Genomic DNA, 27,405 nt, shown 5'->3' on the forward strand with positions numbered 1-27,405 from the left:
ATAGAGATGCTCTGTGAAAGGTATTAAGAATATATGGTGTGGGAGGCAAGTTGCTAGAAGCAGTGAAAAGTTTTTATCCAGGTTGTAAGGCATGTGTATGTGTAGGAAGAGAGGAAAGTGATTGGTTCTTAGTGAATGTCAGTTTGCGGCAGGGGTGCGTAGTGTTTCCATGATTGTTTAATTTGTTTATGGATGGGGTTAATCAGGAGGTGAATGCAAGAGTTTTGGAGAGAGGGGCAAGTATGCAGTCTGTTGTGGATGAAAGGGCTTGGGAAGTTAGTCAGTTGTTGTTTGCTAATGATACAGTGCTGGTGGCTGATTCGTGTGAGAAACTGCAGAAGCTGGTGACTGAGTTTGGTAAATTGTGTGAAAGAAGAAAGCTGAGAGTAAATGTGAATAAGAGCAAGGTTCTTAGATGCAGTAGGATTGAGGGACAAGTCAGTTGGGATGTAAGTTTGAATGGAGAAAAACTGGAGGAAGTGAAGTGTTTTAGATATCTGCGAGTGAATTTGGCAGTTGATGGAACCTTGGAAGTGTAAGTGAGTCACAGGGTGGGAAGAGGGCAAAAGTTCTGGGAGCCTTGAGAAATGTGTGGAAGGCGAAAACATTATCTCGGAAAGCAAAAATGGGTATGTTTGAAGGAATAGTGGTTCCAACAATATTATATGTTTGCGAGGCATGAGCTATAGATAGGGTTGTGCTGAGGAGGGTGGATGTGTTGGAAATGAGATGTTTGAGGACAATATGTGGTGTGAGATGGTTTAATTGAGTAAGTAATGAAAGGGGTGAGAGAAATGTGTGGTAATAAAAAGTGTGTGGTTGAGAGAGCAGAAGTGGGTGTATTAAGATGATTTGGTCCCATGGAGAGAATGAGTGAGGAATGATTGACAAAGAGGATGTATGTGTCAGGTGGAGGGAACGAGAAGTGGGAGACCAAATTGAAGGTGGACGGTTGGATTGAAAAAGATTTTGAGGGATCGGTGCCTGAACATGCAGAAGGGTGAAAGGCTTGTAAAGAATAGAGTGAATTGGAATGATGTGGTATAACGGGGTCGACTTGCTGTCAGTTGGTTGAACCAGGGTATGTGAAGCGTCTGGGGTACACTATGGAAAGTTTTTTTGGGGCCTGGATGTGGAAAGGGAACTGTGGTTTCAGTGCATTATACATGACAGCTGAAGACTGAGTGTGAACAAATGTGGCCTTGTTGTCTTTTCCTAGTGCTACCTTGTGCGCGTGGGGGGGAAGGGGTTGTCATTTCATGTGTGGCACGGTGGCAACAGGAATGAATAAAGCCAGCAAGTATGAATTATGTACATTTGTATATATGTATATCTCTGTGAATGTATGCATGTGTATACATTGAAATGTCATAGAAGGCAACTAAAGGGGGCGGGACGGGGGGGATGGAAACCCTCCCCTCCTTGTATTTTGACTTTCTAAATGGGAAAACAGGAGTCACGCAGGGAGTGCTCATGCTCTTCGAAGGCTCAGATTGGGGTGTCTTAAATGTGTGTGGATGTAACCAAGATGAGAAAAAAGGAGAGAAAGGTAGTATGTTTGAGCAAAGGAACCTTGGTGTTTTGGCTCTGAGTGAAACAAAGCTCAAGAGTAAAGGGGAAGAGTGGTTTGGGAATGTCTTGGGAGTAATGTCTGGGGTTAGTATAAGGACAAGAGCAAGGGAATGAGTAGCACTACTCCTGAAACACGAGTGGTGGGAGTATGTGATAGTGTAAGAAAGTATACTAGATTGATATGGGTAAAACTGAAGGTGGATGGAGAGAGATGGGTGATTATTGGTGCATATGCACCTGGGCATGAGAAGAAAGGTTATGAGGGGCAAGTGTTTTGGGAGCTGCTGGGTGAGTGTGTTAATAGTTTTGATGCATGAGACCGGGTTATAGTGATGGGGGACTTGAATGCAAAGGTGAGTAATGTGGCAGTTGAGGGGATAATTGGTGGACATGGGGTCTTCAGGGTTGTAAATGAAAATGGTGAAGGGCTTGTAGATTTATGTGCTGAAAAAGGACTGGTGATTGGGAATACCTAGTTTAAAAAGAGAGATATACATATGTAAGTAGGAGAGATGGCCAGAGGGCGTTAGGGGGATTACGTGTTGATAGGCACGCGAAAGAGAGACTTTTGGATGTTAATGTGTTGAGAGGTGCAACTGGAGGGATGTCTGATCATTATCTTGTGGAGGCGAAGGTGAAGATTTGTAGTGGTTTTCAGAAAAGAAGAGAGAATTTGGGGTGAAGAGAGTGGTGAGAGTAAGTGAGTTTGGGAAGGAGACTTGTGTGAGGAAGTACCAGGAGAGACTGAGTACAGAATGGAAAAAGGTGAGAACAAAGGACGTAAAGGGAGTGGGGGAGGAATGGGATGTATTTAGGGAAGCAGTGATGGCTTGTGCAAAAGATGCTTGTGGCTTAAGAAGCATGGGAGGTGGGCAGATTAGAAAGGGTAGTGAGTGGTGGGATGAAGAAGTAAGATTATTAGTGAAAGAGAAGAGAGAGGCATATGGACAATTTTTGCAGGGAAATAATGCAAATGACAGAGAGATGTATAAAAGAAAGAGGCAGGAGGTCAAGAGAAAGGTGCAAGAAATGAAAAAGAGGGCAAATGGGAGTTGGAGGTGAGAGAGTATCATTAGATTTTAGGGAGAATATTAAGATGTTTTGGAAGGAGGTAAATAAAGTGCGTAAGACAAGGGAACAAATGGGAACATCAGTGAAGGGGGCAAATGGGGAGGTGAAAATAAGTAGTGGCAGTGTGAGAAGGAGATAAATGAGTATTTTGAAGGTTTGTTGAATGTGTTTGATGATAGAGTGGAAGATATAGGGTGTTTTGGTCGAGGTGGTGTGCAAAGTGAGAGGGTTAGGGAAAATGATTTGGTAAACAGAGAAGAGGTAGGAAAAGCTTTACGGAAGATGAAAACTGGCAAGGCTGCAGGGTTTGGATGGTATTGCGGTGGAATTTATTAAAAAGGTGGTGACTGTATTGTTGACCGGTTGGTAAGGTTATTTGATGTATGTATGACTCATGGTGAGGTGCCTGAGGGCTGGCAGAATGCTTGCACTGTGCCATTGTACAAAGATATGAGTGAGTGCTCAGATTACAGAGGTATAAGTTTGTTGAGCATTCCTGGTAAATTATATGGGAGGGTATTGATTGAGAGGGTGAAGGCATGTACAGAGCATCAGATTGGGGAAGAGCAGAGTGGTTTGAGAAGTGGTAGAGATGTGTGGATCAGGTGTTTGCTTTGAAAAATGTATGTGAGAAGTACTTAGATAAGCAAATGGATTTGTATGTAGCATTTATGGATCTGGAGAAGGCATATGATGGAGTTGATAGAGATGCTCTGTGGAAGTTATTAAGAATATATGGTGTGGGAGGTAAGTTGTTAGAAGCAGTGAAAAGTTTTTATCAAGGATGTAAGGCATGTGTATGTGTAGGAAGAGAGGAAAGTGATTGGTTCTCAGTGAATGTTGGTTTGCGGCAGGGGTGCGTGATGCCTGCATGGTTGTTTAATTTGTTTATGGATGGAGTTGTTAGGGAGGTGAATGCAAGAGTTTTGGAAAGAGGGGCAAGTATGCAGTCTGTTGTGGATGAGAGGGCTTGGGAAGTGAGTCAGTTGTTGTTCGTTGATGATACAGCGCTGGTGGCTGATTCGTGTGAGAAACTGCAGAAGCTGGTGACTGAGTTTGGTAAAGTGTGTGAAAGAAGAAAGTTGAGAGTAAATGTGAATAAGAGCAAGGTTATTAGGTACACTAGGGTTGAGGGTCAAGTCAATTGGGCGGTAAGTTTGAATGGAGAAAAACTGGAGGAAGTGAGGTGTTTTAGATATCTGGGAGTGGATTTGGCATCGGATGGAACCATGGAAGTGGAAGTGAATCATAGGGTGGGGGAGGGGGCGAAAGTTCTGGGAGCGTTAAAGAATGTGTGAAAGTTGAGAACATTATCTCGGAAAGCAAAAATGGGTATGTTTGAAGGAATAGTGGTTCCAACAATGGTATATAGTTGTGAGGCGTGGTCTATGGATAGAGTTGTGCGGAGGAGGGCGGATGTGCTGGAAATGATATGTTTGAGGACAATATGTGGTGTGAGATGGTTTGATTGAGTAAGTAATGAAAGGGGTGAGAGAAATATATGGTAATAAAAAGTGTGTGGTTGAGAGAGCAGAAGAGGGTGTATAAAGATGATTTGGTCACATGGGGAGAATGAGTGAGGAATGATTGACAAAGAGGATGTATGTGTCAGGTGGAGGGAACGAGGAGAAATGGGAGACCAAATTGAAGGTGGAAGGATGGATTGAAAAAGATTTTGAGGGATTGGTGCCTGAACATGCAGAAGGGTGAAAGGCTTGTAAGGAATAGAGTGAATTGGAACGATGTGGTATACTGGGGTCGACTTGCTGTCAGTTGGTTGAACCAGGGTATGTGAAGCATCTGGGGTAAACCATAGAAAGTTTTTTGGGGCCTGGATGTGGAAAGGGAACTTGGTTTCAGTGCATTATACATGACAGCTGAAGACTGAGTGTGAACAAATGTGGCCTTTGTTGTCTTTTCCTAGTGCTACCTCGCACACGTGCGGGGAAGGGGTTGTCATTTCATGTGTGGCACGATGGCAACAGGAATGAATAAAGCCAGCAAGTATGAATTATGTACATTTGTATATATGTATATGTCTGTTAATATATGCATGTGTATACATTGAAATGTCATAAAAGGCGACTAAAGGGGACGGGAGTGGGGGGATAGAAACCCTACCCTCCTTGTATTTTGACTTTCTAAACGGGGAAACAGGAGTCACGCAGGGAGTGCTCTTGCTCTTCGAAGGCTCAGATTGGGGTGTCTTAAATGTGTGTGGATGTAACCAAGATGAGAAAAAAGGAGAGAAAGGTAGTATGTTTGAGGAAAGGAACCTTGGTGTTTTGGCTCTGAGTGAAACAATGCTCAAGGGTAAAGGGGAAGAATGGTTTGGGAATGTCTTGGGAGTAAAGTCTGGGGTTAGTGAGAGGACAAGAGCAAGGGAATGAGTAGCACTACTCCTGAAACATGAGTGGTGGGAGTATGTGATAAGAGTGTAAGAAAGCATACTAGATTGATATGGGTAAAACTGAAGGTGGATGGAGAGAGATGGGTGATTATTGGTGCATATGCACCTGGGCATGAGAAGGAAAGTTATGAGGGGCAAGTGTTTTGGGAGCTGCTGAGTGAGTGTGTTAATAGTTTTGATGCATGAGACCGGGTTATAGTGATGGGGGATTTGAATGCAAAGGTAAGTAATGTGGCAGTTGAGGGAATAATTGGTGGACATGGGGTGTTCAGTGTTGTAAATGGAAATGGTGAAGAGCTTGTAGATTTATGTGCTGAAAAAGGACTGGTGATTGGGAATACCTAGTTTAAGAAGAGAGACATATGTAAGTAGGAGAGATGGCCAGAGAGCGTTATTGGATTACATGTTAATTGATAGGTGCACAAAAGAGAGACTTTTGGATGTTAATGTGCTGAGAGATGCAACTGGAGGGATGTCTGATCATTATCTTGCAGAGGCGAAGGTGAAGATTTGTAGAGGTTTTCAGAAAAGAAGAGCGAATGTTGGGGTGAAGAGAGTGGTGAGAGTAAGTGAGCTTGGGAAGGAGACTTGTGTAAGTAAGTACCAGGAGAGACTGAGTACAGAATGGAAAAAGGTGAGAACAAAGGACGTAAGGGGAGTGGGGGAGGAATGGGATGTATTTAGGGAAGCATTGATGGCTTATGCAAAAGATGCTAATGGCATGAGAAGCATGGTAGGTGGGCAGATTAGAAAGGGTAGTGAGTTGTGGGATGAAGAAGTAAGATTATTAATGAAAGAGAAGAGAGAGGCATTAGGACGATTTTTGCAAGGAAATAATGCAAATGACTGAGAGATGTATAAAAGAAAGAGGCAGGAGGTCAAGAGAAAGGTGCAAGAGGTGAAAAAGAGGGCAAATGAGAGTTGGAGGTGAGAGAGTATCATTAAATTTTAGACAGAATAAAAAGATTTTTTTTTTTTTAATTTTTCCAAAAGAAGGAACAGAGGGGGCCAGGTGAGGATATTCTGAAAAAGGCCCAGTCCTCTGTTCTTAACGCTACCTCGCTAACGCGGGAAATGGCGAATAGTTTGAAAAAAAAAAAAAAAAAAAAAAAGATGTTTTGGAAGGAGGTAAATAAAGTGCGTAAGACAAGGGAACAAATGGGAACATCAGTGAAGAGGGCAAATGGGGAGGTGAAAACAAGTAGTGGCAATGTGAGAAGGAGATGGAATGAGTATTTTGAAGGTTTGTTGAATGTGTTTGATGATAGAGTGGAAGATATAGGGTGTTTTGGTCGAGGTGGTGTGCAAAGTGAGAGGGTTAGGGAAAATGATTTGGTAAACAGAGAAGAGGTAGTAAAAGCTTTGATGAAGATGAAAGCTGGCAAGGCTGCGGGTTTGGATGGTATTGCGGTGGAATTTATTAAAAAGGTGGTGACTGTATTGTTGACCGGTTGGTAAGGTTATTTGATGTATGTATGACTCATGGTGAGGTGCCTCAGGGCTGGCAGAATGCTTGCATAGTGCCATTGTACAAAGATATGAGTGAGTGCTCAAATTACAGAGGTATAAGTTTGTTGAGCGCTGGTGGCTGATTCATGTGAGAAACTGCAGAAGCTGGTGACTGAGTTTGGTAAAGTGTGTGGAAGAAGAATGTTAAGAGTAAATGTGAATAAGAGCAAGGTTATTAGGTACAGTAGGGTTGAGGGTCAAGTCAATTGGGAGGTGAGTTTGAATGGAGAAAAACTGGAGGAAGTGAAGTGTTTTAGATATCTGGGAGTGGATCTGGCAGCGGATGGAACCATGGAAGCGGAAGTGGATCATAGGGTGGGGGAGGGGGCGAAAATTCTGGGGGCCTTGAAGAATGTGTGGAAGTCGAGAACATTATCTCGGAAAGCAAAAATGGGTATGTTTGAAGGAATAGTGGTTCCAACAATGTTGTATGGTTGCGAGGCGTGGGCTATGGATAGAGTTGTGCGCAGGAGGATGGATGTGCTGGAAATGAGATGTTTGAGGACAATGTGTGGTGTGAGGTGGTTTGATCGAGTGAGTAACGTAAGGGTAAGAGAGATGTGTGGAAATAAAAAGAGCGTGGTTGAGAGAGCAGAAGAGGGTGTTTTGAAGTGGTTTGGGCACATGGAGAGGATGAGTGAGGAAAGATTGACCAAGAGGATATATGTGTCGGAGGTGGAGGGAACAAGGAGAAGAGGGAGACCAAATTGGAGGTGGAAAGATGGAGTGAAAAAGATTTTGTGTGATCGGGGCCTGAACATGCAGGAGGGTGAAAGGAGGGCAAGGAATAGAGTGAATTGGAGCGATGTGGTATACCGGGGTTGACATGCTGTCAGTGGATTGAATCAAGGCATGTGAAGCGTCTGGGGTAAGCCATGGAAAGCTGTGTAGGTATGTATATTTGCGTGTGTGGACGTATGTATATACATGTGTATGGGGGGGGTTGGGCCATTTCTTTCGTCTGTTTCCTTGCGCTACCTCGCAAACGCAGGAGACAGCGACAAAGTATAATAAAAAAAAATAAAGTTTGTTGAGTATTCCTGGTAAATTATATGGGAGGGTATTGATTGAGAGGGTGAAGGCATGTACAGAGCATCAGATTGGGGAAGAGCAGAGTGGTTTGAGAAGTGGTAGAGATGTGTGGATCAGGTGTTTGCTTTGAAAAATGTATGTGAGAAGTACTTAGATAACCAAATGGATTTGTATGTAGCATTTATGGATCTGGAGAAGGCATATGATGGAGTTGATAGAGATGTTCTGTGGAAGGTATTAAGAATATATGGTGTGGGAGGTAAGTTGTTAGAAGCAGTGAAAAGTTTTTATCAAGGATGTAAGGCATGTGTACGTGTAGGAAGAGAGGAAAGTGATTGGTTCTCAGTGAATGTTGGTTTGCGGCAGGGGTGCGTGATGCCTGCATGGTTGTTTAATTTGTTTATGGATGGAGTTGTTAGGGAGGTGAATGCAAGATTTTTGGAAAGAGGGGCAAGTATGCAGTCTGTTGTGGATGAGAGGGCTTGGGAAGTGAGTCAGTCGTTGTTCGCTGATGATACAGCGCTGGTGGTTGATTCGTGTGAGAAACTGCAGAAGCTGGTGACTGAGTTTGGTAAAGTGTGTGAAAGAAGAAAGCTGAGAGTAAATGTGAATAAGAGCAAGGTTGTTAGGTACACTAGGGTTGAGGGGCAAGTCAATGGGAGGTAAGTTTGAATGGAGAAAAACTGAAGGAAGTAAAGTGTTTTAGATATCTGGGAGTGGATTTGGCATTGGATGGAACCATGGAAGTGGAAGTGAATCTTAGGGTGGGGGAGGGGGCGAAAGTTCTGGGAGCGTTGAAGAATGTGTGGGAGTCGAGAAAATTATCTCGGAAAGCAAAAATGGGTATGTTTGAAGGAATAGTGGTTCCAACTATGTTATATGGTTGTGAGGTGTGGGCTATGGATAGAGTTGTGCAGAGGAGGATGGATGTGCTGGAAATGAGATGTTTGAGGACAATATGTGGTGTGAGATGGTTTGATCAAGTAAGTAATTATAGGGTAAGAGAGATGTGTGGTAATAAAAAGTGTGTGGTTGAGAGAGCAGAAGAGGGTGTTTTGAAATGGTTTGGTTACATAGAGAGAATGAATGAGGAAAGATTGACCAAGAGGATATATGTGTCAGAGGTGGAGGGAACGAGGAGAAGTGGGAGACCAAACTGGAGGTGAAAGGATGGAGTGAAAAAGATTTTGTGTGATCGGGCCTGAACATGCAGGAGGGTGAAAGGAGGGCAAGGAATAGAGTGAATTGGAGCGATGTGGTATACGGGGTTGACATGCTGTCAGTGGATTGAATCAAGGCATGTGAAGCGTCTGGGTAAGCCATGGAAAGCTGTGTAGGTATGTATATTTGCGTGTGTGGACGTGTATGTATATACATGTGTATGTACATGGGTTGGGCCATTCTTTCGTCTGTTTCCTTGCGCTACCTCGCAAACGCAGGAGACAGGACAAAGTATAATAAAAAAAAATAAAGTTTGTTGAGTATTCCTGGTAAATTATATGGGAGGGTATTGATTGAGAGGGTGAAGGCATGTACAGAGCATCAGATTGGGGAAGAGCAGAGTGGTTTGAGAAGTGGTAGAGATGTGTGGATCAGGTGTTTGCTTTGAAAAATGTATGTGAGAAGTACTTAGATAACCAAATGGATTTGTATGTAGCATTTATGGATCTGGAGAAGGCATATGATGGAGTTGATAGAGATGCTCTGTGGAAGTTATTAAGAATATATGGTGTGGGAGGTAAGTTGTTAGAAGCAGTGAAAAGTTTTTATCAAGGATGTAAGGCATGTGTATGTGTAGGAAGAGAGGAAAGTGATTGGTTCTCAGTGAATGTTGGTTTGCGGCAGGGGTGCGTGATGCCTGCATGGTTGTTTAATTTGTTTATGGATGGAGTTGTTAGGGAGGTGAATGCAAGAGTTTTGGAAAGAGGGGCAAGTATGCAGTCTGTTGTGGATGAGAGGGCTTGGGAAGTGAGTCAGTTGTTGTTCGTTGATGATACAGCGCTGGTGGCTGATTCGTGTGAGAAACTGCAGAAGCTGGTGACTGAGTTTGGTAAAGTGTGTGAAAGAAGAAAGTTGAGAGTAAATGTGAATAAGAGCAAGGTTATTAGGTACACTAGGGTTGAGGGTCAAGTCAATTGGGCGGTAAGTTTGAATGGAGAAAAACTGGAGGAAGTGAGGTGTTTTAGATATCTGGGAGTGGATTTGGCATCAGATGGAACCATGGAAGTGGAAGTGAATCATAGGGTGGGGGAGGGGGCGAAAGTTCTGGGAGCGTTAAAGAATGTGTGAAAGTCGAGAACATTATCTCGGAAAGCAAAAATGGGTATGTTTGAAGGAATAGTGGTTCCAACAATGGTATATAGTTGTGAGGCGTGGTCTATGGATAGAGTTGTGCGGAGGAGGGCGGATGTGCTGGAAATGATATGTTTGAGGACAATATGTGGTGTGAGATGGTTTGATTGAGTAAGTAATGAAAGGGGTGAGAGAAATATATGGTAATAAAAAGTGTGTGGTTGAGAGAGCAGAAGAGGGTGTATAAAGATGATTTGGTCACATGGGGAGAATGAGTGAGGAATGATTGACAAAGAGGATGTATGTGTCAGGTGGAGGGAACGAGGAGAAATGGGAGACCAAATTGAAGGTGGAAGGATGGATTGAAAAAGATTTTGAGGGATTGGTGCCTGAACATGCAGAAGGGTGAAAGGCTTGTAAGGAATAGAGTGAATTGGAACGATGTGGTATACTGGGGTCGACTTGCTGTCAGTTGGTTGAACCAGGGTATGTGAAGCATCTGGGGTAAACCATAGAAAGTTTTTTGGGGCCTGGATGTGGAAAGGGAACTTGGTTTCAGTGCATTATACATGACAGCTGAAGACTGAGTGTGAACAAATGTGGCCTTTGTTGTCTTTTCCTAGTGCTACCTCGCACACGTGCGGGGAAGGGGTTGTCATTTCATGTGTGGCACGATGGCAACAGGAATGAATAAAGCCAGCAAGTATGAATTATGTACATTTGTATATATGTATATGTCTGTTAATATATGCATGTGTATACATTGAAATGTCATAAAAGGTGACTAAAGGGGACGGGAGTGGGGGGATAGAAACCCTACCCTCCTTGTATTTTGACTTTCTAAACGGGGAAACAGGAGTCACGCAGGGAGTGCTCTTGCTCTTCGAAGGCTCAGATTGGGGTGTCTTAAATGTGTGTGGATGTAACCAAGATGAGAAAAAAGGAGAGAAAGGTAGTATGTTTGAGGAAAGGAACCTTGGTGTTTTGGCTCTGAGTGAAACAATGCTCAAGGGTAAAGGGGAAGAGTGGTTTGGGAATGTCTTGGGAGTAAAGTCTGGGGTTAGTGAGAGGACAAGAGCAAGGGAATGAGTAGCGCTACTCCTGAAACATGAGTGGTGGGAGTATGTGATAAGAGTGTAAGAAAGCATACTAGATTGATATGGGTAAAACTGAAGGTGGATGGAGAGAGATGGGTGATTATTGGTGCATATGCACCTGGGCATGAGAAGGAAAGTTATGAGGGGCAAGTGTTTTGGGAGCTGCTGAGTGAGTGTGTTAATAGTTTTGATGCATGAGACCGGGTTATAGTGATGGGGGATTTGAATGCAAAGGTAAGTAATGTGGCAGTTGAGGGAATAATTGGTGGACATGGGGTGTTCAGTGTTGTAAATGGAAATGGTGAAGAGCTTGTAGATTTATGTGCTGAAAAAGGACTGGTGATTGGGAATACCTAGTTTAAGAAGAGAGACATATGTAAGTAGGAGAGATGGCCAGAGAGCGTTATTGGATTACATGTTAATTGATAGGTGCACAAAAGAGAGACTTTTGGATGTTAATGTGCTGAGAGATGCAACTGGAGGGATGTCTGATCATTATCTTGCAGAGGCGAAGGTGAAGATTTGTAGAGGTTTTCAGAAAAGAAGAGCGAATGTTGGGGTGAAGAGAGTGGTGAGAGTAAGTGAGCTTGGGAAGGAGACTTGTGTAAGTAAGTACCAGGAGAGACTGAGTACAGAATGGAAAAAGGTGAGAACAAAGGACGTAAGGGGAGTGGGGGAGGAATGGGATGTATTTAGGGAAGCATTGATGGCTTATGCAAAAGATGCTAATGGCATGAGAAGCATGGTAGGTGGGCAGATTAGAAAGGGTAGTGAGTTGTGGGATGAAGAAGTAAGATTATTAATGAAAGAGAAGAGAGAGGCATTAGGACGATTTTTGCAAGGAAATAATGCAAATGACTGAGAGATGTATAAAAGAAAGAGGCAGGAGGTCAAGAGAAAGGTGCAAGAGGTGAAAAAGAGGGCAAATGAGAGTTGGAGGTGAGAGAGTATCATTAAATTTTAGACAGAATAAAAAGATTTTTTTTTTTTTAATTTTTCCAAAAGAAGGAACAGAGGGGGCCAGGTGAGGATATTCTGAAAAAGGCCCAGTCCTCTGTTCTTAACGCTACCTCGCTAACGCGGGAAATGGCGAATAGTTTGAAAAAAAAAAAAAAAAAAAAAAAGATGTTTTGGAAGGAGGTAAATAAAGTGCGTAAGACAAGGGAACAAATGGGAACATCAGTGAAGAGGGCAAATGGGGAGGTGAAAACAAGTAGTGGCAATGTGAGAAGGAGATGGAATGAGTATTTTGAAGGTTTGTTGAATGTGTTTGATGATAGAGTGGAAGATATAGGGTGTTTTGGTCGAGGTGGTGTGCAAAGTGAGAGGGTTAGGGAAAATGATTTGGTAAACAGAGAAGAGGTAGTAAAAGCTTTGATGAAGATGAAAGCTGGCAAGGCTGCGGGTTTGGATGGTATTGCGGTGGAATTTATTAAAAAGGTGGTGACTGTATTGTTGACCGGTTGGTAAGGTTATTTGATGTATGTATGACTCATGGTGAGGTGCCTGAGGGCTGGCAGAATGCTTGCATAGTGCCATTGTACAAAGATATGAGTGAGTGCTCAAATTACAGAGGTATAAGTTTGTTGAGCGCTGGTGGCTGATTCATGTGAGAAACTGCAGAAGCTGGTGACTGAGTTTGGTAAAGTGTGTGGAAGAAGAATGTTAAGAGTAAATGTGAATAAGAGCAAGGTTATTAGGTACAGTAGGGTTGAAGGGTCAAGTCAATTGGGAGGTGAGTTTGAATGGAGAAAAACTGGAGGAAGTGAAGTGTTTTAGATATCTGGGAGTGGATCTGGCAGCGGATGGAACCATGGAAGCGGAAGTGGATCATAGGGTGGGGGAGGGGGCGAAAATTCTGGGGGCCTTGAAGAATGTGTGGAAGTCGAGAACATTATCTCGGAAAGCAAAAATGGGTATGTTTGAAGGAATAGTGGTTCCAACAATGTTGTATGGTTGCGAGGCGTGGGCTATGGATAGAGTTGTGCGCAGGAGGATGGATGTGCTGGAAATGAGATGTTTGAGGACAATGTGTGGTGTGAGGTGGTTTGATCGAGTGAGTAACGTAAGGGTAAGAGAGATGTGTGGAAATAAAAAGAGCGTGGTTGAGAGAGCAGAAGAGGGTGTTTTGAAGTGGTTTGGGCACATGGAGAGGATGAGTGAGGAAAGATTGACCAAGAGGATATATGTGTCGGAGGTGGAGGGAACAAGGAGAAGAGGGAGACCAAATTGGAGGTGGAAAGATGGAGTGAAAAAGATTTTGTGTGATCGGGGCCTGAACATGCAGGAGGGTGAAAGGAGGGCAAGGAATAGAGTGAATTGGAGCGATGTGGTATACCGGGGTTGACGTGCTGTCAGTGGATTGAATCAAGGCATGTGAAGCGTCTGGGGTAAGCCATGGAAAGCTGTGTAGGTATGTATATTTGCGTGTGTGGACGTATGTATATACATGTGTATGGGGGGGGTTGGGCCATTTCTTTCGTCTGTTTCCTTGCGCTACCTCGCAAACGCAGGAGACAGCGACAAAGTATAATAAAAAAAAATAAAGTTTGTTGAGTATTCCTGGTAAATTATATGGGAGGGTTTTGATTGAGAGGGTGAAGGCATGTACAGAGCATCAGATTGGGGAAGAGCAGAGTGGTTTGAGAAGTGGTAGAGATGTGTGGATCAGGTGTTTGCTTTGAAAAATGTATGTGAGAAGTACTTAGATAACCAAATGGATTTGTATGTAGCATTTATGGATCTGGAGAAGGCATATGATGGAGTTGATAGAGATGTTCTGTGGAAGGTATTAAGAATATATGGTGTGGGAGGTAAGTTGTTAGAAGCAGTGAAAAGTTTTTATCAAGGATGTAAGGCATGTGTACGTGTAGGAAGAGAGGAAAGTGATTGGTTCTCAGTGAATGTTGGTTTGCGGCAGGGGTGCGTGATGCCTGCATGGTTGTTTAATTTGTTTATGGATGGAGTTGTTAGGGAGGTGAATGCAAGATTTTTGGAAAGAGGGGCAAGTATGCAGTCTGTTGTGGATGAGAGGGCTTGGGAAGTGAGTCAGTCGTTGTTCGCTGATGATACAGCGCTGGTGGTTGATTCGTGTGAGAAACTGCAGAAGCTGGTGACTGAGTTTGGTAAAGTGTGTGAAAGAAGAAAGCTGAGAGTAAATGTGAATAAGAGCAAGGTTGTTAGGTACACTAGGGTTGAGGGGCAAGTCAATGGGAGGTAAGTTTGAATGGAGAAAAACTGAAGGAAGTAAAGTGTTTTAGATATCTGGGAGTGGATTTGGCATTGGATGGAACCATGGAAGTGGAAGTGAATCTTAGGGTGGGGGAGGGGGCGAAAGTTCTGGGAGCGTTGAAGAATGTGTGGGAGTCGAGAAAATTATCTCGGAAAGCAAAAATGGGTATGTTTGAAGGAATAGTGGTTCCAACTATGTTATATGGTTGTGAGGTGTGGGCTATGGATAGAGTTGTGCAGAGGAGGATGGATGTGCTGGAAATGAGATGTTTGAGGACAATATGTGGTGTGAGATGGTTTGATCAAGTAAGTAATTATAGGGTAAGAGAGATGTGTGGTAATAAAAAGTGTGTGGTTGAGAGAGCAGAAGAGGGTGTTTTGAAATGGTTTGGTTACATAGAGAGAATGAATGAGGAAAGATTGAGAAAGAGGATATATGTGTCAGAGGTGGAGGGAACGAGGAGAAGTGGGAGACCAAACTGGAGGTGAAAGGATGGAGTGAAAAAGATTTTGAGTGATCGGTGCCTGAACATGCAGGAGGGTGAAAGGCGTGCAAGGAATAGAGCGAATTGGAACAATGTGGTATACCAGGGTCGACTTGCTGTCACTGGATTGAAATAGGGCATGTGAAGCGTCTGGGGTAAACCATGGAAAGTTCTTTGGGGCCTGGATGTGGAAAGGGAGCTGTGGTTTCGGTGCATTGTACATGACAGCTAGAGACTGAGTGTGAATGAATGTGGTTTTTATTCTCTTTTCCTAGCACTACCTCACACACATGCGGGGTGAGGGGGTTGTCATTTCATGTGTGGCGGGGTGGTGACGGGAATGAATAAGGGCAGACTATGAATTATGTATATGTGTATATATGTATATGTCTGTGTGTGTATATATATATGTATACGTTGAAATGTATAATTATGTATATTTGCGTGTGTGGACGTGTATGTATATACATGTGTATGTACATGGGTTGGGCCATTCTTTCGTCTGTTTCCTTGCGCTGCCTCACTAATGCGTGAGACAGCGACAAAGTATAATATATATAAATAAATGAAATGTATAGGTATGTATATGTGTGTGTGTGGACGTGTATGTATATATATGTGTATGTGGGTGGGTTGGGCCATTCTTTCATCTGTTTCCTTGCGCTACCTCGCCAACGCGGGAGACAGGGACAAAGTATAATAAAAAGTTAATAATCTGTCAGTTTCTTTGATGCCCATTTCCTTTGCAAATCCCCTCAAGGGGGTAGCCAAAGCAAAATAGTCTCCATTACTGATGAACTCCAGTGCTGCTTCTTAGCTTTTTAGTGCCTCACCCTCTGTAGGCCATTGGGAGAGGGCAACTCTAGCATAGTATTTCCTAACATTTGGACTGACTATTTCTCGCTAATGTTCTAAATGCAAAAAAGGACAATGTGGCAGTTGAGGGTATAATTCAGGGTACCCAACATTATCTATAAGAATGTTGAACAGCTTGTTCATTTAAGTGCTGAAAAGGGACTGATAATGATTGGGACTACCTGTTTTAAAAAGAGGGACTTGCATGAGTATATGTGGGTCAGTAAGAAAGATAGTTAGCAGATATTTTTATTTGATATACTGACTGATATGTGTTCAAAAGAGAGACTTGGATGTGAATGTGCTGGGGAGGTGGACTTGTGGGATGTCTGATCAGTACTTGGGGGATACAAGTGTGAAGATTTGAAAAGGTTTTCAGAAAAGAGGAAAGGATATGAGTGAGTAGAGAGTGGTGAAAGTAATTAAGCTTGGAAGAGAGATTTTTGTGAAGAAATGCTTGAAGAAATTGAGGATAGAATGATACTGAAAGCTGTTAGAGTCAATGAGGAGTATTTATCAAAAGAGTGAGGCAAATGAAGGTAGGTAGAGAAGAGTGTAAATGGTTCCAGGTGGAGGTGTGTCTGTGGCAGGGCTTTGTGATGTCACCCTGGCTGTTTAATGTTTATGGTTGGGGTGGTGAGAGCTAAATGCAAGGGTTCTGGAGAGGAGGGCAGGTATGTATTGTGTAGGGGGTGAGGGGTTCTGGGAAGTGAGTTGTAGTTGTTTGTTGATGATACAGCACTGATGACATTCAAGTGAGAAACTGCAGAAGTTGGTATTAGTTTGGAAGTGTGTGTGGAAGGAGGAAGTTGAGTGCAAATGTTAAAGAAAATAAGGTTATTAGGTTTAGCAGTGCAAAAAGATAGGTTAGTTGGGGGTGAATTTGAATGGAAAAAAGATTGAAGGAAGTGGGGTATTTTAGATACCTGAAAATGGACATGGAAGCAGAGCCAAGTTGTTGGGTGAGTGGGGATGAAGGAGCATTTAAGAATGTGTGGAAAGAGAGCTCACTATCTGGGGGAGCTAAAATGGATATGTTTGAAGGTATAGTAGATAGTGCATGGAATGGGCTGTTGATGGGGAGGAGGGGGGAAATGTTAGAAATGACATGTTTAAGGAGGGTTAATCAAGTAAATTATAAAAGGGTAAGAGAGAGGTGTAGTGTGTCTGTGGCAGGAATGTGTGATGTATGGTGTGCATGTATGGTTGAGAGAGCTGAAGAGGGTTTGCTGAAATGGTGTGGACTAATGGAGAGAATGAGTGAGGAAAGGTTGAAAAGAAGATACACGTGTCATGGGATCAAGGAGAAGAGGGAGACCAAATTGAAGACAAAGGGATGGAGTGAAAAAGTTTTCTGAGTCCTCATGGTCTGAGCTTGCAAGAGGGTGAAAGGGGTGAGCAGGATAGAGGGAATTGGAGTGATGTGGTGTACAGGGGCAATGTGCTGTCATTGGACTAAGTTGATGGGGAGGGGGGTATAATGGTTTGGGAATGTTTGGTTGGAAATTTATAGGGTAGTGTGAAGGCAAAAGCAAAGGAGAGTGAAGCACTTCTGATGAAGGAGGAGCTGTAGGATATGTTAAAGAGTATGAGTAAGTGAGTTCAAGACAGATGTGGGTTAGCATGAAAGCAGATCATAAGAGGGGTGTGATTGTTAGTATTTATGCACCAGGCTGTGAAAGGAAGTGAAGATTTTTTTTTTTTTTTTTTGGGGGGGGGGGGGGGGTAGCAAGAGCCAGGTGAATGCTTTTGCAGTTTTCATGCTAGGGATTGAATCTTGATTCTTGGGGATCTGAGTGCAGGAATGGATGATGTGTCAGTTTGGGTATAACTGGGGAATAGCTTGAAGTTTGTGCTGAAAAAGCATTGGTGACTGACAACATTTAGAAAATGGAGCATTTATGGAGTACTTATGGGTGAATGGTTTTAGGTGCCACTGGGCATTATTGCATTGTGTGCTAATGAACAGGCATGCAAAAGAGAGGTGCAAATGATGAAAGGGGCAGCAGGTGGCACATCTATTTTAAATGAGGCAATTGTAAAAGATTTTGGTTGGTTTTTGAAAGAGGAAATTATGAGTTAAAAAAAAGCAAGAGGAGTGGCATTGTACTGTATATGCATTCTGCCAATTCTGAGGTGTTTTACTCTTGGTCATAAAAATGTTTGATAGTCTGATTAACAAATCAACAGCATTGTCACTCCCTTTCTTGAGAATAAGAATCTTCCAATGGAACAAACCCTATCAGCTCAGTTCTTTCCAAACCAAAACATCCAGTTCTCGTCATCAAATATAGTACCACCCTCTTTTCTTCTCATCTTACATTCATATGCATTTACACACCACAGCCTGAGATTTCAAGAGAAGTCTTATTGGATTATGTTTGGCTTGAAATTGAAGTAGTGTACAGTAACATAACACTTAAAGTTGACATTCAGTGTATATGTTTTGATAGCCAGCAATGATTCTTCATTGTTTTAGTTATGCTAAGAGAATTTTTATAGAATTATGTTTTTTCAATTTGATGTCATTTTCTTGTTTTTTCAGTTTGAATTTCAGAAGATGAATCAGCTTAGTTAAGGATATAATTCTGATTTTTCCAGGTTCGTCCAGAGATCCACCACTTGTTCCGCAGTCCAGACCCAAGGCCGTCCAGTGTAATGTCTACTACCTTTACCATTTTGTGTGTCTTGCCCTTGATTCTACTGCTTATTATGGTGAGTATACCATTGTATACATATACACAAACAGACTGCCAAGTTGCTTTGATCTCATAAAAAGCACATGCCCCAGTTAAAGTTTCACTATATGTGCTGAAGGAATGTACCAAAATACTTGGTAGGATACTTGAAATACTGTCCCATATGTCACTGGATTAGGGTTTAGTACCAGGGGAATAAAAGAGTCAGTGCTGTACCTGTCTTAAGGAAATATGATTGGGAAACTTTACTGAAGTAAAAACCAGTCTGTTATGGGTGTCATCTCCAAAACTTTGGAAGAGATAATGAAAAAGCAAGTTGATGAGTACTTCCAAAAGTAAACCTATTCATCTGAGAACAAGCATATGTAGGTCAGAGAGGGCATGCATAACAAGTCTTTTAGACTTGAGTGAGAGAGATCACTGTTTTAGACAATAGAGATGGATGAATGGATGGTGTGCAGCATTTGACACACATTATTTTAAAGAATATTAAACTACTCACCTTTTGAAGGTCCAATTTCAGATATTTTGTCGCATATTCATGTACACAAGTAGTACTTTTGGATTTAGATCCATGTTTAGTGACTTTCACTTCAAGTATTCTCTGTCATTTTAATGTGGCTCCATTATTTCTGTCAGCATTTCTTATCTTTTTGTTAAATTTTTTTGATATATCTTAGGTTGTTGTGTATCTTAGTTTTTCCATTATATTTATTCTAAGTGTCCATTGTTTTCTATATCTTATCCTTCTCAAGTTATTGTATTTCTTTTGTGTAACAAATTTTTGTAATAATTTTTTAATATAATGGTAGAAACTAGTGCATTTGTTTATTCATTGCTGTTTTTATGAACTTTATTTCTATTTGTGTTTATCAAAATAGTTGCTTTGTTCCTTCTTATCATGTCAAAGTATGAATTGTCTTTGATACTTACATGTATTATTTCATTCATAGTCTTAATTTCTGCTTTATGGTTTTGTACACTTTGACAATGTTATTTTTTCATTAATGTTTACCATAGTTATTGGTAGGCAGCCACCAACCAGGGAGTTATATTACATTTACTACTTGCCTGGGTATCGGGAATATTTGTGACAGCTGCATAGTGAGCCAGCACTTGAGTGGTTGTCAAGTTGTACTTCTCTGACTAGGGTAGCTTTTTTTTTTTCCCCCCACATGCGCTGCCAGCATTTTGCCCACAAACACAATACCTCCTTGTCCCACATGATAGTATATACCACCTTTACTAAATTTATATTTATCTTTTCTTTCAGTGGGCAAAACTTGGCGTGAACCTATCCAGCTTCCCATTAACGCTGACTGCCATTGTGTTCCACGTTGGCCTTGGAGGTGTGTAAGAATTTTGAATGATAATTGGTATGGGGTTGCTTGGCATTATTTCAATTGGTTCTTTTAAGTGCTCAAATTATTCTTTTGTTTTGTAAAACAGTTTTTAATTATGATACAATGGTACAGTAAGTTTTTAAAGTTAGTATGCTAACACCTTTTTGTTGTACAGGTTTTTTTCTTCTTTTTCACCAGTCTGTACCACTTTCTATGCACTGTATACATACCATACTACATACCTCCCAAGTACCCTTCTGTACTGCAGTCTTAAACTGTTCTCATTAAATCAATAGCATACCAAGATTACCCAGACCTTTTTATCTTTTCAAGTTCTGGTAGGTACAGTTCACCCTATCATTCCAATTTACCCAATCATATCCCTCTCATCTTTTCATTCATGTTTCTACTCGGTACCATCAACAATATAAGATCATCCTGCATATTACTCATTATCTTCAAAACTCCAACCTGCCACTTTGTCAGACCATACTTAATGCATTCTGCCTCTCATATTCATTTTCCCAGAAACAAATCATACATGATTGTGTCTGCCACCATGTCTTCCCTGTGTCTGTTCCATTTGCATTTATGAACATTTTTTGATCATGATACATCCTTGCCAGAGATGACTTTCTTCATGGTGTAACTAGTTGTTGGTAGAGTCAGTCAACACCATGCCCTTCTTGGATTTCAGTTTCTCAAAGAGGAAACAGGAGGAGGAGTCAAGTGAGGAGTGCTTATCCTCCTCCAAGGCTTAGATTTGGGTGTCTGATGTGTGTGGATGTAACCAAGGTGAAAAGAAAGGAGAGATAGGTAGTATGTTTGAGAAAAGAAACCAGGACGTTCTGACTCTGAGTGAAACAGAGCTCAAGGGTAAAGGAGAAGAATGGTTTGGAAACGTCTTGGGAGTAAAGTCAGGGGTTGGTGAAAGGAGTTAGTTGTGTTAGAGATTGTTGTAGGTAAAACTGAAAGTGGATGAAGAGAGAGATCGGTGACTATTGTTGCTTTTGCCCCTGGTCATGAGAAGAAAGACCTTGGGGGCAAGTGTTTTGGGAACAGCTGAATGAGTGTTCCGGCAGTCTTGGTGCACGAGAGCGGGTTTTAGTGGTGGGTGGTTTAAATGCGGAGGTGAGTAATGTGGCAGTTTAGGGTATAATTGGCGTACATGGGTATTCACTGTTGTGAACGGATATGTTAGAGATCTTGTGGATTTGTGTGCTGAAAAAAAGACTGGTGATTGGGATACCTGGTTTAAAAAGAGAGATATACACAAAGAGAGACTTTTGGATGTTAATGTGCTGAGAGGTGCAACTGGAGGGATGTCTGATCATTATCTTGTGGAGGCTAAGGTGAAGATTTGTATGGGTTTTCAGAAAAGAAGAGTGAATGTTAGGGTGAAGAGGGTGGTGAGAGTAAGTGAGCTTGGGAAAGAGACTTGTGTGAGGAAGTACCAGGAGAGACTGAGTACAGAATGGAAAAAGGTGAGAACAATGGAAGTAAGGGGAGTGGGGGAGGAATGGGATGTATTTAGGGAATCAGTGATGGATTGCACAAAAGATGCTTGTGGCATGAGAAGAGTGGGAGGTGGGTTGATTAGAAAGGGTAGTGAGTGGTGGGATGAAGAAGTAAGAGTATTAGTGAAAGAGAAGAGAGAGGCATTTGGACGATTTTTGCAGGGAAAAAATGCAATTGAGTGGGAGATGTATAAGAGAAAGAGACAGGAGGTCAAGAGAAAGGTGCAAGAGGTGAAAAAAAGGGCAAATGAGAGTTGGGGTGAGAGAGTATCATTAAATTTTAGGGAGAATAAAAAGATGTTCTGGAAGGAGGTAAATAAAGTGCGTAAGACAAGGGAGCAAATGGGAACTTCAGTGAAGGGCGCAAATGGGGAGGTGATAACAAGTAGTGGTGATGTGAGAAGGAGATGGAGTGAGTATTTTGAAGGTTTGTTGAATGTGTTTGATGATAGAGTGGCAGATATAGGGTGTTTTGGTCGAGGTGGTGTGCAAAGTGAGAGGGTTAGGGAAAATTATTTGGTAAACAGAGAAGAGGTAGTAAAAGCTTTGCGGAAGATGAAAGCCGGCAAGGCAGCAGGTTTGGATGGTACTGCAGTGGAATTTATTAAAAAAGGGGGTGACTGTATTGTTGACTGGTTGGTAAGGTTATTCAGTGTATGTATGACTCATGGTGAGGTGCCTGAGGATTGGCAGAATGCGTGCATAGTGCCATTGCACAAAGGCAAAGGGGATAAGAGTGAGTGCTCAAATTACAGAAGTATAAGTTTGTTGAGTATTCCTGGTAAATTATATGGGAGGGTATTGATTGAGAGGGTGAAGGCATGTACAGAGCATCAGATTGGGGAAGAGCAGTGTGGTTTCAGAAGTGGTAGAGGATGTGTGGTTCAGGTGTTTGCTTTGAAGAATGTATGTGAGAAATACTTAGAAAAGCAAATGGATTTGTATGTAGCACTTATGGACCTGGAGAAGGCATATGATAGAGTTGATAGAGATGCTCTGTGGAAGGTATTAAGAATATATGGTGTGGGAGGCAAGTTGTTAGAAGCAGTGAAAAGTTTTTATCGAGGATGTAAGGCATGTGTACGTGTAGGAAGAGAGGAAAGTGATTGGTTCTCAGTGAATGTAGGTTTGCGGCAGGGGTGTGTGATGTCTCCATGGTTGTTTAATTTGTTTATGGATGGGGTTGTTAGGGAGGTGAATGCAAGAGTTTTGGAAAGAGGGGCAAGTATGAAGTCTGTTGGGGATAAGAGAGCTTGGGAAGTGAGTCAGTTGTTGTTCGCTGATGATACAGCGCTGGTGGCTGATTCATGTGAGAAACTGCAGAAGCTGGTGACTGAGTTTGGTAAAGTGTGTGAAAGAAGAAAGTTAAGAGTAAATGTAAATAAGAGCAAGGTTATTAGGTACAGTAGGGTTGAGGGTCAAGTCAATTGGGAGGTGAGTTTGAATGGAGAAAAGCTGGAGGAAGTGAAGTGTTTTAGATATCTGGGAGTGGATCTGGCAGCGGATGGAACCATGGAAGTGGAAGTGGATCATAGGGTGGGGGAGGGGGCGAAAATTCTGGGAGCCTTGAAGAATGTGTGGAAGTCGAGAACAGTATCTCGGAAAGCAAAAATGGGTATGTTTGAAGGAATAGTGGTTCCAACAATGTTGTATGGTTGCGAGGCGTGGGCTATGGATAGAGTTGTGCGCAGGAGGATGGATGTGCTGGAAATGAGATGTTTGAGGACAATGTGTGGTGTGAGGTGGTTTGATCGAGTAAGTAACGTAAGGGTAAGAGAGATGTGTGGAAATAAAAAGAGCTTGGTTGAGAGAGCAGAAGAGGGTGTTTTGAAATGGTTTGGGCACATGGAGAGAATGAGTGAGGAAAGATTGACCAAGAGGATATATGTGTCGGAGGTGGAGGGAACGAGGAGAAGAGGGAGACCAAATTGGAGGTGGAAAGATGGAGTGAAGAAGATTTTGTGTGATCGGGGCCTGAACATGCAGGAGGGTGAAAGGAGGGCAAGGAATAGAGTAAATTGGAGCGATGTGGTATACCGGGGTTGACGTGCTGTCAGTGGATTGAATCAAGGCATGTGAAGCGTCTGGGGTAAACCATGGAAAGATGTGTAGGTATGTGTAGTTGCGTGTGTGGACGTATGTATATACATGTGTATGGGGGTGGGTTGGGCCATTTCTTTTCGTCTGTTTCCTTGCGCTACCTCGCAGACGCGGGAGACAGCGACAAAACAAAAAAAAAAAAATACACAGGTATACATATGTGAGTAGAAGAGATGGTCAAAGGGCATTATTAGATTACATGTTGATTGATAGGCATGTAAAAGAGAGACTTCTGGGTGTTAATGTGCTGAGAGGGGCAGTTGGTGGAATGTCCGATCACTATCTTGTGGAGGTGAAGGTGGAGATTTGTAGACGTTTCAAAAAAGAAGAGGAGGAGAATGTCGGGGAGAAAAAAGGGGTGAGGGTAAATGAGCTCAGAAGGGATCATTGTGTGAGGAAGCACCAGGAGAGATTGAGTGTAAAATGGCAAAAGATGAGAGCTAATGACTCTATGGATGTGATGTATTTAGGGAAGCACTGATGTCGTGTGCAAGAGATGCATGTGGCATGAGAAAGGTGGGAGTTGGGCAGGTAAGAAAGGGTAGTGAGTGGTGGGATGAAGAAGTAAAGTTGTTAGTCATAGAGAAAAAGAATGCTTTTGAATGATACTTGCAAGGAAGGTGTGCAAATGACTGGGAGATATATAAGAGAAAGCTGCAGGTCAAGAGGAAGGTGCAAGGGTTAAAAAGAGGGCAAATGAGAGTTGGGGTGAGAGAATATCATTAGATTTTAGGGAGAATTAAAAGATGTTTTGGAAGGAGGTAAGTAACGTATGTAAGACGAGAACAAAAGGTAACATCAATTAAGGGGGAAAGGGAGGGAAGTGATAACAGGTAGTGATGAAGTGAGGAGGAGATGGAGTGAGTATTTTGAAGGTTTGTTGAATGTGTTTGATGATAGAGTGGCAGATGTAGGGTGTTTTGGTCTGGGTGGTGTGCAAAGTAAGAAAGTCAGGTGGAGTGGTTTGGTGAAAGCCTTGTAGAAGATAAAATCCGACAAGGTGACGTGTTTGGATGGTATTGCAGTTGAATTTAAGAAAGAAGGTGACTTGTTTGGTTGGTTGGTAAGTATATTCATTGTATGTATGCATCATGGTGAAGTGCCTGAGGATTGGCAGAATGCATGTATAGTGCCATTATACAAAGGCAAAGGGGATAAAGGTGAGTGTTCAAACTACAGAAGCGTTAGTTTGTTGAGTATTCCTGGAAAATTGTATGGGAGGGTAATGATTGAGAAGTTGAAGGTATGTGCTGGTCATCACATTCGGGAGAAGCTTTGTGGTTTCAGAAGTGGTAGAGTATGTGTGGATCAAGTGTTTGCTTTGAAGAATGTGTAGAAATACTTAGAAAACGGATAGATTTGTATGTAGCGTTTATGGATCTGGAGAAGGCTTATGACAGGGTGGATAGATATGCTTTGTGGAAGGTCTTGAGAATATAGGTGTGGGAAGTAAGCTGCTTGAAGCAGTGATAAGTTTTCATCATGGGTGTAAGGCATGTGTACAAGTAGGAAGAGAGGAGAGTGATTCGTTCCCATTGAAGGTCAGTCTGCAGCAGGGGTGTTTGATGTCACCATTTTTGTCTAGTTTGTTTATGGATGCTGTTGTTAGGGTGATAAATGCAAGAATTTTGGAGAGAGGGACAAGTATGCAGTGTGGTGGGATAAGAGGGCCTGGGAAGTGAATCAGTTGTTGTTTGCCGATGATACAGCACTACTGGCTGATTCAAGTGAGAAACTGCAGAAATTGGTGACTGAGTTTGGAAAAGAGTAAATGTGAATTGAGAGTAAATGTGAATGTGAGCAAGGTTATTAGATTCAGCAGGGTTGAGGACCAAGTTAGTTAAAATGTAAGTCTGAATGGAGAAAAATTGGAGGAAGTGAAGTGTTTTGATATCTCCCACTTCTCGTTCGCTCCACCTCTGATGCATATATCCTCTTTGTCAGTCTTTCCTCATTCATTCTCTCCATGTGACCGAACCATGTCAATACACCCTCTTCTGCTCTCTCAACCACACTTTTTATTACCACTCATCTCTCTTACCCTTTCATTACTTAATCAATCGAACCACCTCGCTCCACATATTGTCCTCAAACATTTCATTTCCAACACATCCACCCTTCTTTGTACAGCCCATGTCTTGCTACCATATAACATTGTTAGAACCACTATTCCTCCAAATTTACCCATTTTTGCTCTTGAATGACGTTCTCGCCTTCCACTTATTCTTCAACGCTCCCAGAACCTTAGCCTCGTCCCCCACCCTGTGACTCACGTCCACTTTCATGGTTCCATCTGCTGCTAAGCCCACTCCCAGACATCTAAAACACTTCATTTCCTCCAGTTTTTCTCCATTCAGACTTACCTCCCAATTAACTTGTCTCTCAACCATACTGAACCTAATAACCTTGCTCTTATTCACATTTACTCTCAACTTTCTCCTTTCACACACTTAACCAAACTTGGCTACCAACTTCTGCAGTTTCTCACCAAAATCAGCCACCAGCGCTGTATCATCAGTGAACAACTACTGACTCACTTCCCAAGCCTTCTCATCCCCAACAGACTGCTTACTTGCCCCTCTCCAAAACTCTTGCATTCACCTCCCTAACCACCCCATTCATAAACAAATCAACCATTGGGACTTCATGCACCCCTGCCGCTAACCGACATTCATTGGGAACCAATCACTCTCCTCTCTCCTCACTTGTACACATGCCTTACATCTTGGTAAAACCTTTTCACTGCTGCTAGCAACTTACCTTTCAAACCATATACTCTTAAAGCCTTCCACAAAGCATTTCTATCAATCCTATCATATGCTTTTTCTAGATCCATAAATACTACATACAAATCCATCTGTTTTTCCAAGTATTTCTCATACATTTTTCAAAGCAAACACCTGATCCAGACATCCTCTACCACTTCTGAAACCACACTGCTCTTCCCCAATCTGATGCTCTGTACATGCCTTTACCCTCTCAATCAATACCCTCCCATATATATATGGGAGGGTTTGCTTTGAAGAATGTATGTGAGAAATATTTAGAAAAGCAAATGGATTTGTATGTAGCATTTATGGATCTGGAGAAGGCATATGATGGAGTTCATAGAGATGCTCTGTGGGAGGTATTAAGAATATATGGTGTGGGGGCAAGTTGTTAGAAGCAGTGAAAAGTTTTTATCGAGGATGTAAGGCTTCTGTACGTGTAGGACAAGAGGAAAGTGATTGGTTCTCAGTGAATGTTGGTTTGCGGCAGGGGTGTGTGATGTCTCCATGGTTGTTTAATTTGTTTATGTACGGGGTTGTTAGGGAGGTGAATGCAAGAGTTTTGGAAAGAGGGGCAAGTATGCAGTCTGTTGTGGATGAGAGAGCTTGGAAAGTGAGTTAGTTGTTGTTTGCTGATGATACAGCGCTGGTGGCTGATTCATGTGAGAAACTGCAGAAGCTGGTGACTGAGTTTGGTAAAGTGTATGAAAGAAGAAAGCTGAGAGTAAATGTGGATAAGAGCAAGGTAATTAGGTACAGTAGGGTTGAGGGACAAGTCAGTTGGGAGGTAAGTTTGAATGGAGAAAAACTGGAGGAAGTGAAGTGTTTTAGATATCTGGGAGTTGATCTGGCAGCAGATGGAACCATGGAATGGGAAGTGAATCATAGGATGGGGAGGGGGCGAAAGTTCTGGGAGTGTTGAAAAATGTGTGGAAGTCGAGAACATTATCTCGGAAAACAAAAATGGGTATGTTTGAAAGAATAGTGGTTCCAACAATGTTATATGGTTGCGAGGTGTGGGCTGTAGATAGAGTTGTGCAGAGGAGGGTGGATGTGCTGGAAATGAGATGTTTGAGGACAATATGTGGTGTGAGGTTGTTTGATCGAGTAAGTAATAATAGGGTAAGAGAGATGTATGGTAATAAAAAGAGTGGTTGAGAGAGCAGAAGAGGGTGTTTTGAAATGGTTTGGTCACATGGAGAGAATGAGTGAGGAAAGATTGACCAAGAGGATATATGTGTCAGAGGTGGAGGGAATGAGGAGAAGTGGGAGACCAAATTGGAGGTGGAAAGATGGAGTGAAAGAGATTTTGAGTGACTGGGGCCTGAACGTACTGGAGGGTGAAAGGTGTGCAAGTGGTATACCGGGGTCGATGTGCTGTCAATGGATTGAACCAGGACGTGAGTAGCATCTGGGGTAAACCA

At 42.3% G+C, this 27,405-nt stretch overlaps 1 protein-coding gene across 2 annotated transcripts in view; it reads left to right on the forward strand.

Moving 5' to 3' along the window:
- OstDelta (oligosaccharide transferase delta subunit) overlaps positions 1–27,405 on the forward strand; it is a 272,441-nt gene that overhangs the window by 166,310 nt on the left and 78,726 nt on the right. For both annotated transcript variants that reach the window (XM_071659381.1, XM_071659382.1), the window contains exons 12-13: positions 18,156–18,269; positions 19,527–19,602. In XM_071659381.1, the coding sequence (XP_071515482.1) occupies positions 18,156–18,269; positions 19,527–19,602 (190 nt within the window). The remainder of the gene's footprint in view (positions 1–18,155; positions 18,270–19,526; positions 19,603–27,405) is intronic.

Source organism: Panulirus ornatus, chromosome 68 (genome assembly GCF_036320965.1).
Source record: "Panulirus ornatus isolate Po-2019 chromosome 68, ASM3632096v1, whole genome shotgun sequence".
Lineage (NCBI taxonomy): Eukaryota > Metazoa > Arthropoda > Malacostraca > Decapoda > Palinuridae > Panulirus > Panulirus ornatus.